Genomic DNA, 16,420 nt, shown 5'->3' on the forward strand with positions numbered 1-16,420 from the left:
TTTCTTTCTTCTTATTCGTTTTTTAAAAATATTTATCTTTCTGTATTTCTTCAAAATACAGGTTAATTTAGGTTTTGACAGCTCTTTTGACGTCAAAGGGATAGCCGATCTAAAATTTGACGGTGTCCACTAGAATTCCCTAGATAACCCCTTGACCCTCTTATCCCCACTGCCCCTCGCCTGACGCAAGATTATTGAGCAATAGTGTACATACTTCTGGTAGTGTTCGTAATCCTACCTCCATGGGCTCCATCCATGGGTGAAACCAAACTATACACATTAAACAATTTCCTAAACTGTATTGTTGGTACAGTTGAGCCCAATAATCTGGCGTCAGGCGAGGGGAAGCCGGAGATAAAGGGGCAAGGGGTATCTAGGGAATTTACGGGTTATATACAATTCTAGTTCCCTAACTTTACATTTGTCCACTTTTGAAATGTCAATTAAATGTAAACAAAATTTACAGTTTTTAAATCTAAGTTACGGAAAAGTTTAAGAAAAGATTATAATGAAGAACAGGAAAAGAGAGGATATCAGATGAGTTTGATTAATTATTATAAATATGTGAAAATATATTTGTAGATTGTTAAGAAGATATGCTTTGTGGTTATTTGATTTTAATTACAGGTTAAATTATGCGTTTTATCTCAACTTGGATGAGGAAGGATTAATTTATCAAAACTTCTAATGGGATTTTGACATCTAAATACATTTTATTATGATAAAGAAGGTTAGATTGGTTATTACATCCATTCATGTTAATTGGAAACATAATTTGAAGATTAATTGATAAAAATGAAAGGTAAGTTAACTTTAATGTTGTTAAAAATGAAATTAACTCTGTGGTTGTATTAATGTATAAGTTTTATTTTTTGGTTTCTCACCATGACATATAATACATAATTATTATATATGTATTTAACTTTAAAATTACAGTAAAAATTTATAATTACATTTAATATTGCAGGGCATAACCATTTGCGGCAATCACCTCTTCCAAACGGCGTGGAAAAGATTGGACAAGATTTTGGCAAATCTGTGGTTCGTTTCTTAACTCTTCCCATACTCTTCTTACGTGACACCTTAGCTCATGTTTGGTCCTCTCTTGTTCTGGTCTCCAGCGTTTCACCATTATACCCCAGACATTTTCTATTAAATTGAGATCTGGGGATCTCGATGGCCAAATCATCCTTTCAATTTCAGGATGCTCTGCAAACCATTCACGTGTCATTTTGGATGTGTGCACACTGGAGTTATCCTGGACAAATTGGATCATTGGTAAGTCTTGGACCGGATACATCCTTCTGACACTAGGCAGCATATGATTTTCTAGGATGCTTGTATACACTGCTGAATTCATCTTAGTGTCAATTTCAATTAAATCACCCACACCGTCTCCTGAAATCCAACCCCAATAAGCAATAGTTATCCTATTATTTCTGTTCATAGGTAGGACATATTTATCATTAAATCTGGTTCCATCCGGTCGCCAAACATGTATCCTCCCATCTTCAGAAGATTGAAACACCTTCTCATCAGTCCAGATAACTTTACGCCAGAATTCATCTCCTTTGCTCAAGTGCTCCAAGGCAAATCCAACTCTGTCCTCTCTGTGCTGAGCTGATAATTTTATTTTGTGCACAGCATGGTGGCAATGGATTCCAGCTTCGTGCAACCTTCTGCGTACAGTCATCTTTGATATGTTCAGGTCTAATTTTCTTAATATGCTTGACGTAGGCTGGAAAGGATCTTCGTTCATTGTATCTACAATTTTTCTATTCTCCTCTTGCGATGTTAATCTGGGTCTTTTGTTATTTTTCCTTCTATCTTCCAATCCTGAATATCCCTCTTCTCTATATCTTTTAATCCATTTATTAATCGTAGACTTATGCAGCTGCAGCTGATCAGATATATCCACTGAGCTCATTCCTGCTTTCCAAAAACCAATGACTTCTCCTTTCTTTATTGAAGTTTCACTATTAATTGACATCTTTTGAAGTTTTAATTTTTAGAGAAACGATTATTGAACTGTGTAACACCTTTTGAGAGAAAACAAAACACAACAATAAAAGAAACGAAACGATAAAACAAATAACAATCAAGTCGATTTTCGTTTCTTTTATTGTTGTGTTTTGTTTTCTCTCAAAAGGTGTTACACAGTTCAATAATCGTTTCTCTAAAAATTAAAACTTCAAAAGATGTCAATTAATAGTGAAACTTCAATAAAGAAAAGGAGAAGTCATTGGTTTTTGGAAAGCAGGAATGAGCTCAGTGGATATATCTGATCAGCTGCAGCTGCATAAGTCTACGATTAATAAATGGATTAAAAGATATAGAGAAGAGGGATATTCAGGATTGGAAGATAGAAGGAAAAATAACAAAAGACCCAGATTAACATCGCAAGAGGAGAATAGAAAAATTGTAGATACAATGAACGAAGATCCTTTCCAGCCTACGTCAAGCATATTAAGAAAATTAGACCTGAACATATCAAAGATGACTGTACGCAGAAGGTTGCACGAAGCTGGAATCCATTGCCACCATGCTGTGCACAAAATAAAATTATCAGCTCAGCACAGAGAGGACAGAGTTGGATTTGCCTTGGAGCACTTGAGCAAAGGAGATGAATTCTGGCGTAAAGTTATCTGGACTGATGAGAAGGTGTTTCAATCTTCTGAAGATGGGAGGATACATGTTTGGCGACCGGATGGAACCAGATTTAATGATAAATATGTCCTACCTATGAACAGAAATAATAGGATAACTATTGCTTATTGGGGTTGGATTTCAGGAGACGGTGTGGGTGATTTAATTGAAATTGACACTAAGATGAATTCAGCAGTGTATACAAGCATCCTAGAAAATCATATGCTGCCTAGTGTCAGAAGGATGTATCCGGTCCAAGACTTACCAATGATCCAATTTGTCCAGGATAACTCCAGTGTGCACACATCCAAAATGACACGTGAATGGTTTGCAGAGCATCCTGAAATTGAAAGGATGATTTGGCCATCGAGATCCCCAGATCTCAATTTAATAGAAAATGTCTGGGGTATAATGGTGAAACGCTGGAGACCAGAACAAGAGAGGACCAAACATGAGCTAAGGTGTCACGTAAGAAGAGTATGGGAAGAGTTAAGAAACGAACCACAGATTTGCCAAAATCTTGTCCAATCTTTTCCACGCCGTTTGGAAGAGGTGATTGCCGCAAATGGTTATGCCCTGCAATATTAAATGTAATTATAAATTTTTACTGTAATTTTAAAGTTAAATACATATATAATAATTATGTATTATATGTCATGGTGAGAAACCAAAAAATAAAACTTATACATTAATACAACCACAGAGTTAATTTCATTTTTAACAACATTAAAGTTAACTTACCTTTCATTTTTATCAATTAATCTTCAAATTATGTTTCCAATTAACATGAATGGATGTAATAACCAATCTAACCTTCTTTATCATAATAAAATGTATTTAGATGTCAAAATCCCATTAGAAGTTTTGATAAATTAATCCTTCCTCATCCAAGTTGAGATAAAACGCATAATTTAACCTGTAATTAAAATCAAATAACCACAAAGCATATCTTCTTAACAATCTACAAATATATTTTCACATATTTATAATAATTAATCAAACTCATCTGATATCCTCTCTTTTCCTGTTCTTCATTATAATCTTTTCTTAAACTTTTCCGTAACTTAGATTTAAAAACTGTAAATTTTGTTTACATTTAATTGACATTTCAAAAGTGGACAAATGTAAAGTTAGGGAACTAGAATTGTATATAACCCGTAAATTCCCTAGATACCCCTTGCCCCTTTATCTCCGGCTTCCCCTCGCCTGACGCCAGATTATTGGGCTCAACTGTATTACAAAGTAGGTTAAAATACGGAAAGCGAGCAACTAGCTCTTTTATAGAGGTATGATAGTTGCGATATTTTGGTAGAATAATAGAAGAGTTTAAATGCAAAAATAGCAAAATTATTTATTAAATGAACTTCGTTTTCTCATAATCAAGAATAGGTATAGTGCATAAAGAGAGATCATCACAAGGTGGCGAAGCAAGAGACGAATTTAAGGAACAACGACAGCGCTACCTACAACATTCGGACGAGCAAGCGTGGCTAATCAAAGCACCAAAAGGTAAGCTGTAAAGTGTTTATTTTTGGCTTTTTATTAATTCGGTTGATCATTAACGGATTTATATCAAGTAATGTATGTTCTGATCGTACCAGGTTCTATATTCTGTTTAAAAGTTAGTTGACGATGCAATATTAGTCACGAAAATGTAGGTGATGGGCCGGCCAATCCGTAATGTCGGGCATCTTGCTCAATAAAGTTTCCTTATAAACCAAATGGCATCGAATTGTATTTGTCATATTACTATGCTGACTAATACTGCCCTGCTATACCATATTTACCCTACCCTCTTCTATCTCACACTATTGCTCCCTCGTCTTTGCAGTTCTGTTTCTTTTTTATTTATACTATTGTTTTGCTATAATGTTCCATTCAGTAGAAACTTTTCTAACTGGTGTTTTTATAGTAAATAGTTCAAAGACATTAATATATTACGCACTTGCTACTCTATTCAACAATGTTAGCCAATGATAATTGTACGTATTATTAATCGTGTTAGTTTGTTGCATTAAACTTTATTTTCTGATATATTTACCAAAATTAGATGTAAAAGGTTTTAATTTTTTTCATGTATATTTGCATTAAGCATATCCCTTAATGTAAGAAATTATATATTATTGGCATCAAAGTGTAAAAGGTCAAAGAGTAAACCTATGTTTTTGCTTTCACAGGAAAATGAGCAGTTCTGAGGAGGTATCTTGGATTTCATGGTTCTGTGGTCTTAGGGGTAATGAATTCTTCTGTGAGGTGAGTAAATGAGTACAGACACATCATTTTGCTAATCGATAAACATAGAATATTTTGCTTAAATTATTATTAGTCTTATCAAGAGTTTAAAATACAAATTTAAGATCTTTTTCTCGTTTATAGGTAGATGAAGACTACATTCAAGATAAGTTCAATTTGACAGGACTAAATGAACAAGTGCCCCACTATCGTCAAGCACTAGATATGATCCTAGATCTTGAACCTGGTAGACTGTAAATGTTAGTTTATAGTATGTAATTGCAACTAGTTACTAAACATTATTTTCATTCATTAATTAGATGATGAACTGGAGGATAATCCAAATCACTCAGACTTGATCGAGCAAGCAGCAGAAATGTTATATGGCCTTATACATGCTCGTTATATACTTACCAATCGAGGTATTGCACAAATGATAGAGAAATACCAATCCGGTGATTTTGGACATTGTCCACGAGTCTATTGTGAGGCCCAACCAATGTTACCACTAGGCCTTAGCGATGTTCCTGGAGAAGCAATGGTTAAAAGTTATTGTCCCAAATGCATGGATGTTTATACACCAAAAAGTTCGAGGCACCATCACACAGATGGAGCATATTTTGGTACAGGATTCCCACATATGCTTTTCATGGTTCATCCTGAATACCGACCAAAACGTGCAGCAAACCAGTTTGTACCTAGGTTTGTATCATTTGTTTCTATTTATTTCAACTTGCTTTCCTGTAGATTTTTAATTAATTATATATTTGTTATAAAATTAATTGGTTTACAGACTATATGGATTTAAAATACATCCACTAGCATACCAGATCCAGCAACAATCTGCATCAACGTTCAAAGCACCAATGCGTGCAGTTAATTACAATAATGGAAAACGTTAAAGTAATCTGAAATAGTTTAGATTATAATTTTTTCATTAAGTATGATAAACTCCTATTTTTTTCCTTCAGAATTGAATAAAGTATTAATTTTTTTTTATAACTTATCCAAATTTTTTAAAAGGTACTAAGAGGATAATTGAAAATTCTAATATCAGATTCATCAATTGTTAAAAATTATTATGCTTTTAAAGCTTTGCTATTAAGAAATGCTAAAAGATAAAAAAGTGATACATTAATTTTAAGACAAAGAAAAACGCTTTACCCATTTTAAATTCAGTTTTAATAATAATTTTATTTAAATGGAAATATATCTTTATATGTCTATGATCAATATTTGCTCCTTGAAAAGAAAAATAACCAATTAGGGTGTATGCTAACGTTAAAAATAAAAACGCGACATAAAGAGAAAGAAAAAGTGAGAAAACAGAGCAATTGTGTCTGTATGGATCCAAGACTATCATACTAATAGCTGCCAATTTGTTCCTACATGCTAAAGCTTTCATATGAAAGTGATTTATTGATATAGGAGCACAGGTAGCAACATGATTTTTCAAGTTAAAATGGTCTATAAAATGATTAATTAAACGTAATTAAATTTCACTGTAAAATAAACACAATCGTGGACTGTGGCAGAAAGAAACCATTTATACGATTAACTTGATACAATGTATGAAACATAATATTCAAAGTGAAACAAATTAAATTTACAATGTCAGGTATATAATTTTATTATATTTTCTATCACAGTTTTCGATAGAAACGTTTAAAATTACACAAAGTAACTAAATAAATAACAATTTATTACTTTTAAGCCTTATCTGTAATAACAATATTATTTATACCACACATTAATTGTAATAAATTGGTAGAAAGCAGTTGTTTCTTAATGTCATTGATAGCATAAACAAGTGGATGCGAGCTTCGTTCTTTAACAACATTAATGGTATCTTTAAAATTTATTCTTAATTTTTTGTAGCTCGTTAATTGTAAAATCTAGAAAAATCAAACTACTGGCTTTTATTTTGATCTCTATTATACCATGTATTGATTTAAAATGTTGTCTTTATATTTTAATGCTTATTCAATAATGCTGCAGCCTGTTGCACCCAGTGTTAATAAAATGAATGAATAGTTATTGCGATTTCGAAGTTGGACACTCTTTTTTTTTTCTTCTTTGCCTGGACTTTGTTACAAAACACAATTGTCCACAAATTATGCGAGAATAAAGGTACGATTTCACTTGTCGCTCGTCGCTAGCGACAAATGGTCACGTGGGACAAAGTATACACTTTCTCCTTATATATTCTGTCGCTAGCGACACTGAAATAAAGTTGGATTTATCCAACTTTTCAGCGACATCGCTAGTATCGCCCGTATCGCCTGTATCGCTGCTCTGTATATGTATTCAACGGAACGGAACAGGCGGATCGTGTGAATTTTAAATTTGAAAAATGGTCAATGGATGGAAATTCAAATTGAAAATACATTTGTCACAATTATAGCAAGCCGATACATATGAAGCTAAAATAATATAATGAATAATTATTGTAATTAATATATAAAAAACGTTGAATATAATTAACACAAAAAACAGGCTTTGCTTGTAAAATAATACGGCATATATACAGAGTGAAGCTGTTATACCGCCCTAGAATATAGATGCGGAAAGACGAGTATCTCTTTAATTATAAAAGATATTCAATTTGTGCATAGGACCTTCTCGAATCCTCTTGTTATTTGCTTTCGCAAAGGTCATATAAAAAATTGAATATCTCTTATAGTTAAAAAGATATGCATCTTTTTCTACTAATGTTTTGGGGCGGTTTAAGTTCCTCACCCTGTACAGATTTCTTACTAAAAACAGAATCTTAAATTGTAACATTTTTATTACAAAATAAATTCAATTAAGTTTTATTATGAGTAACATGTAACAACAATTAATTTTACTAATAAAATTATCAAACTAGGGATAATCATAACTTTACTAATGTAAATTATTATTTTCTGATATATGAACTATATAATTTTCATCCTCTCATGCTATATAGGAAAATGAAGGAATTATTTTCATAACAAGGATTTAAGAAAACATTCATTTCAAATATATATGAAACCTTTATTAATTCCTCATTCAATATATGTGCATACCTCATAACTTTTGATTATTATTATAATATTCACAATTTTTTTATACATATGCAAATTAAATTCAAATGTCATATACCAAAACACGACACCACAGTCACTACACCTAAGAAACCATTATGCGATTGCTGCTAGCGATTACCCGTTTCCTTCGTTCCTACATTCAGGACCCGCCTCAGAATATGTCGCTGCTAGCGACGAGCGACAAGCGACAAGTGAAAACATAGGAGAGATAAACTGCATAAGTTGAGTTCGGAATTAAACTCTTTTCACTGGGTCGGTGACAGTTTTCCTAAAAATTTTGTACACTCTGTTGCAAACAGTTGGCAGTACTGATTGAACTATAGATAAACGTACTATACCTATTAATTATAGTTTACAATCTGGCATCGCTGTTAAAATACATAAAACAGGTTAACTTTAAAAAATAATATAAACGTCATGAATAGTTATGTAGAAAGGTTAATTTAACTTGTAATTTCATATTAAGAAGAGCTGGCAAGGAAAATAATTTTAGATAAGTTATCTTTTTTTTATAGATACAATTTTTAAGATGAGTTAGAATATATTGCTTTGTGTAATATAGTCTATTAGGTAGAGGGTAAAGTGCCATAAAATTTTATAGTTACTTTCTAGGGATGGAGCTTTCGATGAGTAGACTATATTATAATGTATTTTGTGCGCATGCGTGCGAGTAGAAGAAACTTACGAACACAAGTAATCCAAAAATGTTTTCATGTAAATGTGTGTGCATTGATACTTACAGCTGAAATTAAAAGATTATAATAAGTAATATAGAAAGTTTGAGGCATAAAAGAATTAAAAGTATAATAACCATCTCTGTAAGAAAACCAAAGAGAAATGGCCTGTCATTCACTATACATATTGATGCCATATGGCATATGCACAAAGAATATAACAAAAATACTTTTAGATAAGTATATCTTTTGTATATAATAAGTGCATATTCAAGAATAAATCTTTTGTATGCTTTGTGGATGTATTTTGTTTATTTTACAGATTTAATCATTTATTTATTGTAAGCCATCTTCAATTTTTTATTGATCTAAAGTTTACATAGAATGGAAATCTCCCACAGAATAATTTCCATACCCTTCGACAAAGAGTGAAAGATCAACTTAGTAATTTTTGACATATTGTCTAACAATAGCATGTTATATATTGTGTTTATATGCTTGATTAACACTAATACTTTACATATCGAAAGTACTCTTGACTATTTAATTAGAAAAATTTCATCATACAGTCTTAGGTCTAGTTGAGATAGTGTCTTTAATAGGTCTGTTGATTTGATATTATTTGTAATATTCTAATGTATTTTTCATATTATTATTATATGTCGAGTTTCGAAGCTGCAATTAAGATCCTCATACCGTGTTTAATGATTACAGGAAGTTCAACTTATATATAAAAGAAGAAAATATTTGGAATTGTCATACAAGAATGAGATAAGGAAATGGAGGAATTTTTACCAGCAGCCATAAAGGAAATTTTACAAGTATTTTCTGAACGGTGTGAAAAGATGAGAACAATTCAACAACTCCTATGGTAGCATGTGTGGTATCTATGCTATTATTGTAATATGTATAGTTTGCTACGACTTTATATCTTCAACAATAACACAGACCTGGAAAATTCAATTTTCTCAGTTTCAAGAATGGACGGGAAGGAGGGGGGGGGGGGGGAGGGGCAATTCTTCCATTTTTTTTACTGAATATGAATATGGCTTTGAAATTTCTCTATCACATCAGGTGTTTTGAAATATCAGTTAAATGGCTGAAAAACGGCTGTTTTCCTCAGTTTATGATTTTTATTTTAGAGAACAAATTTTCTTTTTGTAAATTACCACTATTGCATCGCATCCTGCTAGTATAATAAGTTTTGAAAATGGATTTTAAAGCTAACGAATAATACTATATGGTTTAATTGTGGAATTTAAACAAAATTCGTTCTCTGAAGTAAAATAATGGAAATGGCGAAAAAAGCCATTTTGTACTATTTAAGCTAAAAATTAAAAAAAAATCTGATGTACTGGAGTAATTTCAAAATCAGGTTCGTTTACAACACAATAAGATCTACAAGAATCGTCTCCGACCATTTTTAAAAATGAGGAAAATGAGATTTGGCACGTCTGTGTAAATATTTATTAAAATAAAGTGTATTAATTACTTTTCATATTATAAAAAAGAGGAATATAAAAAGCAACTTTAAAATACAATAAGTAACAGCTATAACACTAGTGAGATTAGACTGTTAAAATCTGGGTGTAGATAAGTGATGCTGAAATTATAAGGTTCTCAAAGGCGAGTGTTTAGAAAGGCTATAACTATTATTCTTCATCAAAAATATCTTCAGCTTTAGTGTAGAAAATATTAAAATTGTGTAATATGAAAAGGGGAATTTGTAAACGATTATATGGTATCATAAAAAATAATAGTAAAGCATTACGTAATTTATGAAAAAAAAATTATTTTATTGAAGACGAAGAAACACTAAAAAAGGAATACAAATATTTGTTTAAACATGCATACAAGTTTTACCTATTTATGAGTTCGCTCCTTAGTAAAGGATAATATTAAACACGTCAATGTATCCACTAAATTGTGTAGACATGCATAATCAAAATGTGTTTGTATGTTTTCTGAATAAGTTTTATTTAATTTCAATAAAAAATAAGAATAGTTTGCATTTCAAAACTATTATACAGTCAACATTTTGTAACTGAAAGAAAAAATATATGATTTCATAATCTCCAAATTAACCTCATACAGTACATAAATGTTTAAGGAAGGATGAACATTACTATATCATATTATTTTATAGTTGATGAGACGGTAGAGGGCATGTGCTGCATAATATAAACTACTCACCCAAAGTTCCTTAAATTTGCTATAGGAAAATATTATGGCACTTTACCCTCTACCGTCTATTATTATAGGTTACTTTGACGATTTCAAGTATAATTTTTATCATTAATTATTAACGGGATCCCTCAAGCCCTCTGTAGCCAACATTACGGAACGAAAAACGAGGGAGAATTGTCCAGCGCTATTTTTCAACCGATTTCAATGTTTTTGGGCTTATTGGAATCGTTAGGACTCGCCTTTCGTCATAAATAAAGCCGTATTTTCTAAAAAACGTAAAAAAATAAAATTGTTTAAAAATTCGCATTAATAATATTTAAACGCAAAACAAATCGAAAAATCGGGCTTCTTTATGACGAGGTGCCAGACCTAACGATTCCAACAAGCCCAAAAAGATTGAAATCGGTTGAGAAATAGAGCCGTACCATTGTCCCGCGTTTTGCCGTAATTTCACCTCTTCAATCGTCCTGACTCGTTCATTCTGCAATTTATTTCGGAACAAATAAAAGTACGATTGCACATTGAAAAATTACATTAGAAGTTCTCGATAATGTACATGCTGCTATGAGTATTTCTTAATCTTATAAAGCTTGTCGTAGAAGGTGCAATGCAATAAATTTAGAAGGGCAATTTCGCGATTGAAAATAAGACGCACATACATACATGGTAAACGCAATGTGTGTTTGTTTACAGTACACTCACGAGTCACTAACACAGTCGCACCCGTATGTAAGTAGGCCTACTATGCTGGTGTACATACGCTGGACGAGGCAACAAGCTGCAGAGGGGAGAGGGGAAGCTAATTTTATTTACTTCGAGTATGCATCTTTTTACAGTTCACGTTGTAATGACCAAAAGAAGCGTTGCAAAATTATGAAAATATAAAAGCGTCTCCCCTTTTCACGCTCTATTCAATGATGCCACCCAACTTGTTGATGCATTTTTACTTTGCTCGAAATAAATTGCAGCATGAACGAGTCAGGACGCTTGAAGACCAGAAATTACGTTAAAACGCTGGACAATGGTACAGGCGTATTTCTCAATAGAATTTGATGAGACTAGTCATAACTAAAACCATGCTTCATGTAGATTGTCCTAAAGAGCTCACATTTTCGATAAAGCTTATAGTTTTCTAATTATGAACGATTGAAGATGGACGTGCACAACAGCTGATCTACGCGAGAGAAGAAATATGTATTTGTGCGCCGTGCAACTTCAATCGTTCATAGCTGAAAAACTATAGGCTTTATCGAAAATGCGAGCTCTTTAGGACAATCTACATGAAGAATGGCTTTAATTATTATTAGTCTCATCAAATTCTTTTGAAAAATACGACTGTACCATTGTCCCGCGTTTCGCCGTATGCCCTATATTTCAAGCATTACGAAATCTCCTTTTCTACAATTTTATTTCAAAATGATAATTGCATTTTTAGCAATTTCATTATATCGGCGAAATGAAATGTTCTCAACATTATTTTAACGGTATTTATATGTGTATAGCTACAGATAGGGGAATAGCGTAAATATGAGGAAAGCTTCGCAGTAAGTTTCGATGCTGGAGTGGGGGAACACGTTAGCGTGAGCCACGAGAGGGGCGGAAGCCTAGCTGCCTTCCTACAAATTTTTGGTTTTCGCCCACCTCAGAAACGCGGGACAATGGTACGGCTCTATTTCTCAACCGATTTCAATCTTTTTGGGCTTGTTGGAATCGTTAGGTCTGGCACCTCGTCATAAAGAAGCCCGATTTTTCGATTTATTTTGCGTTTAAATATTATTAATGCGAATTTTTAAACAATTTTATTTTTTTACATTTTTTAGAAAATACGGCTTTATTTATGACGAAAGGCGAGTCCTAACGATTCCAATAAGCCCAAAAACATTGAAATCGGTTGAAAAATAGCGCTGGACAATTCTCCCTCGTTTTTCATTCCGTAATGTTGGCTACAGAGGGCTTGAGGGATCCCGTTAAATGTATGTACATACACCATCATCGAAGAAGTAGAAGATGGAAGAAACCAAATATCTACTTTGTCCAAGAAGCAAAATAAAGTTCAAGCAGTTTTATGATATACATTCTAGGGCAATGAAAATTAATGTTGCGTACAAGACGAAGATGCTGAATTTAGTTAACAAAGGGATAGTGTTTTCAAAGAATGTACAATTATATTCAAGCTTCTTGTTGGAAAGTCGTATACTTTTGGAAGAATAAAGTAGAGGAAATATTAAAAGAAGCAAACGATTGAGTCAAGCAAATTTGCAAATAGTTATAGAAAGGTGAATTATAGAAGAACTTAAGAAGAAAAATAGTTTTAGATAAGTTATATTTTTTATAAAATTACTTTTATTAAGATGAGCTAGTACATATTACTTTGTGTAACATAATCTATCATTACAGATTAATCTGTGGACTTAAACTATAAATCATGTGTGTACGCATCATCAACGAAGACTTAGAAAATAGAAGGACAAAAATTCCTAAATGAGTAGAGCATGTAAGAAATACACAGCGATACACAAAAATACATACATTTGTTGGTTGCTAAAATATGAAGCAGCAAGTGTTTAAAAAGAAATATGCCAGCAAAATTAAATTAAGCAGCAACACGTAACTCAAGTTTTACTGTTTGATTAATTATTTATTTCAAATGAAGCAATATAATTACTTTTTCTAATACTACATTTTATTTTCTAATGTTTTGTTAATTATAATAAAATTAATTTCATCATTTTCATTGAGGTATTTATTTTGCAAATGAATAAATTTTGTCAATATTTCATGATAATTTTCGTTCTCTATTATAATGGTGAGCTCATGTTCATTAAGATTTATTTCCTGTTTAGATGTTTTGATATTTTCTAATTTTTTAATCATGTTTTCTTCTACTAAAATTGTTAGCTTTTTAATTTCCGTAAAATTATTAAATAACTCTAATATATATTTTTCTTTTAGGTCAACTGTTGTATCTTCAACTATTTTTAATATATTTGTTGTTAAGTTATTTACCTCAATATTAAATTCTCTTGTTCGTTTCTTTTCTTGTTTGAAAGTATGATTTTGATCAAAATCTAATCTGGAGCACTTAGCTAATGATTTTACAACACCTATTATTGAAAGATAATGTTTGAATTAAAGATTAAATATAAAGAAAGTTAAATAGGACAAGGATAATTTCAATATGATTTCCTTACTTAGAAATACATTTGGATGAGGTGCTTTACCCAATGTTTTGTTTAAATTTCTATGGTAAGACTCACAGACATTATTTGTCCTGTCATTCAATTGAAAAACAGAAAATTGTTTAGGTGTTACTTTCTGGAGCCAATATTTTTCATAGTATGGAAAATATTTTTCAAACTTTTCACCAAATTCTTTATTTGTTTCTGTTCTTAGTAAATTAAATGTTCTTACTATATAATTGTGAGGCAAAATGGCTAAAAGTATCACTTTTTTTAAAACAATAAATCGTTCGGGACAATTAATTTCATTCATATTTTTATTTACTAGTTTTAAATTTTCTGCTTTTTTGATTAATGCCTATAAAAAGTTATTTCTAATTTAGTATTATATATAAAATTGAGTAAAAACCAAATTTCAAGGAATATATGTACATATATAGATCAAATAATTTACTTGTGCATAATGAAAATAACAATGAGCTGCTCTTAATGTCTCAAATGATTTTTCTAAAGCATTACTCAAAGCTACTTCATAATCAGACATTGATAATTTAGGTTTTAATAGTGGAAACTTTGTTGCTATAAAATTAAATATTGCTTTATAATTATTTTCAGTTTTGTTAGTCATTAATATCCATATACATGGAATAGCCTAGAGAAATTAACATTATTTAAATAAATTTACTTTTATTTATTTTCTTGTTAAAAGACGAAAATTTTGAGAAAAAGTATTTAACTTACTTTAGTATTTCCATTATTAAGTTTAACTAAAATTGTTAATAATTGCATTTTCTTTCTTTCCTTTAAATTGGGAACGCTTTGAAAGGTAGCATCTACAAAAATTTTGTCTACGTTTGCAGACAAATTATGAAAGAAATTTTGATCAAACAATATAATGTTAATAGCATCTAAATAGGGGACCATTTCTACTGTTAGTTTGTATGTTTCATTCCCAAAATTATATTTCAATAAATTTTCATTTTGTTTTAAAACTTCTCCTAATTCTACTAATGTATTATTTTTCAATATTATATTGCTTCGATTTTTATTCTTATTAATATATCTTATTATTGTTCTTTTGCAATTATTAAATTTTATACTACCATATTCCGGATGTCTTCTATATAAAGTAATATCCAATGCGAACTTTTAAAGATCATTACAAATATTAAATCGAATTAACTTTAATTAATGGCTTTTTAAAACTTACGTAACCAAACTTGTATATATTTCTTTAGGTCTAGCATCTATCGCACCACTTAAATCTCTAACATTTTTAACAAAATTTAATTTATTAATGTCATTTAAATTTGGGGAATGGTCATGATCATGCATAAGAAAAAATTCATCATGCTTATATATGCCTCGTCCTTTGCAATTTTTCTTGCTATCCACACAGCTCAGATATCTATTACAAGAAAAAATGTATCTCTTAATGAAACTGTTAAAAAACTTATAATTTTAAATAAATATTATATATATAGAATGCCAATATTATTTTCAAATCAGTAAGATATTAGGTAAACTATATCAATTAGTTTGCGCCTATTCTTATTTGTAAACTTTCTACACTGTTATACACTTTTTGTAATATTTGTTTTTATTTTCATCAAAAAGCAACTAAGCAATGAAAAAAGATATTGTTTTATAAGTTTGCAAAAAAATCAAGGTCTTTATCATTAAATATGTACCTGACATTATAGCCTCTGAAACGCCTTCCAAAATATCAATTACAATTATAGCTATAAAAATAAAAGCACAAAAGTTACATAATTTAGATTAAAAGTAGAATATATACTAACATTCGATACTTATATTTTCTTTTAATATGATATCTGTAGGAATTAAAGATCCAAATCTTTTTTTTTTTTCAATTGACATTGTGTAATTAATAAATTCAGTCTTGAACAGAAACTTAAAAACAATTGAAACAGGGTAAAGGTTTACCATTATTCATCTTCAGTAACTAAAAAAAGAGTAATTATTTAACTCAGCATGTAAGCTATATTATGTGGATTTAAAAATGAATAAACCAGGAATTTTAATCAAAATCAAGTTTATAACAACTTATATCTACACATTAATTTGTTCTAAACTGATAAAAATTTACAATTTGTTGATAAATGGCATTAGACAATATAATTCAGAAATATAAGTTCTGTGTATTAAAAAACCATTGTTGCCTTTCATATTTCTTAAAGTTGGAGTTACGTGTTGCTGCTTAATTTAATTTTGCTGGCATATTTCTTTTTAAACACTTGCTGCTTCATATTTTAGCAACCAACAAATGTATGTATTTTTGTGTATCGCTGTGTATTTCTTACATGCTCTACTCATTTAGGAATTTTTGTCCTTCTATTTTCTAAGTCTTCGTTGATGATGCGTACACACATGATTTATATTTTAAGTCCACAAATTAATCTGTAATGAT

At 30.7% G+C, this 16,420-nt stretch overlaps 1 protein-coding gene across 4 annotated transcripts; it reads left to right on the top strand.

Moving 5' to 3' along the window:
* Positions 1 to 3,873: 3,873 nt before the first annotated feature.
* Positions 3,874 to 6,928, top strand: CkIIbeta (casein kinase II subunit beta). 4 transcript variants are annotated; one of them, XM_066728596.1, is made up of 6 exons: positions 3,874 to 3,932; positions 4,031 to 4,155; positions 4,824 to 4,899; positions 5,023 to 5,125; positions 5,199 to 5,580; positions 5,672 to 6,928. In XM_066728596.1, exons 3-6 carry the CDS (start codon positions 4,828 to 4,830, stop codon positions 5,778 to 5,780), a joined length of 666 nt encoding a protein of 221 aa, XP_066584693.1. In that variant the 5' UTR covers positions 3,874 to 3,932; positions 4,031 to 4,155; positions 4,824 to 4,827; the 3' UTR covers positions 5,781 to 6,928. The 4 variants fall into 4 exon arrangements, with proteins under 4 accessions (XP_066584693.1, XP_066584694.1, XP_066584695.1 ...); XM_066728597.1 differs by having other exon boundaries at positions 3,897 to 3,932; positions 4,036 to 4,155; XM_066728598.1 differs by lacking the exons at positions 3,874 to 3,932; positions 4,031 to 4,155 and adding an exon at positions 4,409 to 4,628.
* The last annotated feature ends 9,492 nt before the right edge of the window (positions 6,929 to 16,420 follow it).

This window comes from Prorops nasuta, unplaced genomic scaffold (genome assembly GCF_024137725.1).
Source record: "Prorops nasuta isolate Cenicafe-Biocafe unplaced genomic scaffold, Cenicafe_Pnas_1.2 PNAS00006, whole genome shotgun sequence".
Taxonomy (NCBI): domain Eukaryota; kingdom Metazoa; phylum Arthropoda; class Insecta; order Hymenoptera; family Bethylidae; genus Prorops; species Prorops nasuta.

Excerpts from the sequence above, each read along its gene's own strand:
- CkIIbeta (XM_066728594.1), top strand. Across the intron at positions 4,900-5,022 it reads GTAATGAATTCTTCTGTGAG|GTAGATGAAGACTACATTCA; the intron begins GTGAGTAAATGA and ends TCTCGTTTATAG. Across the intron at positions 5,126-5,198 it reads GATCCTAGATCTTGAACCTG|ATGATGAACTGGAGGATAAT; the intron begins GTAGACTGTAAA and ends TTCATTAATTAG.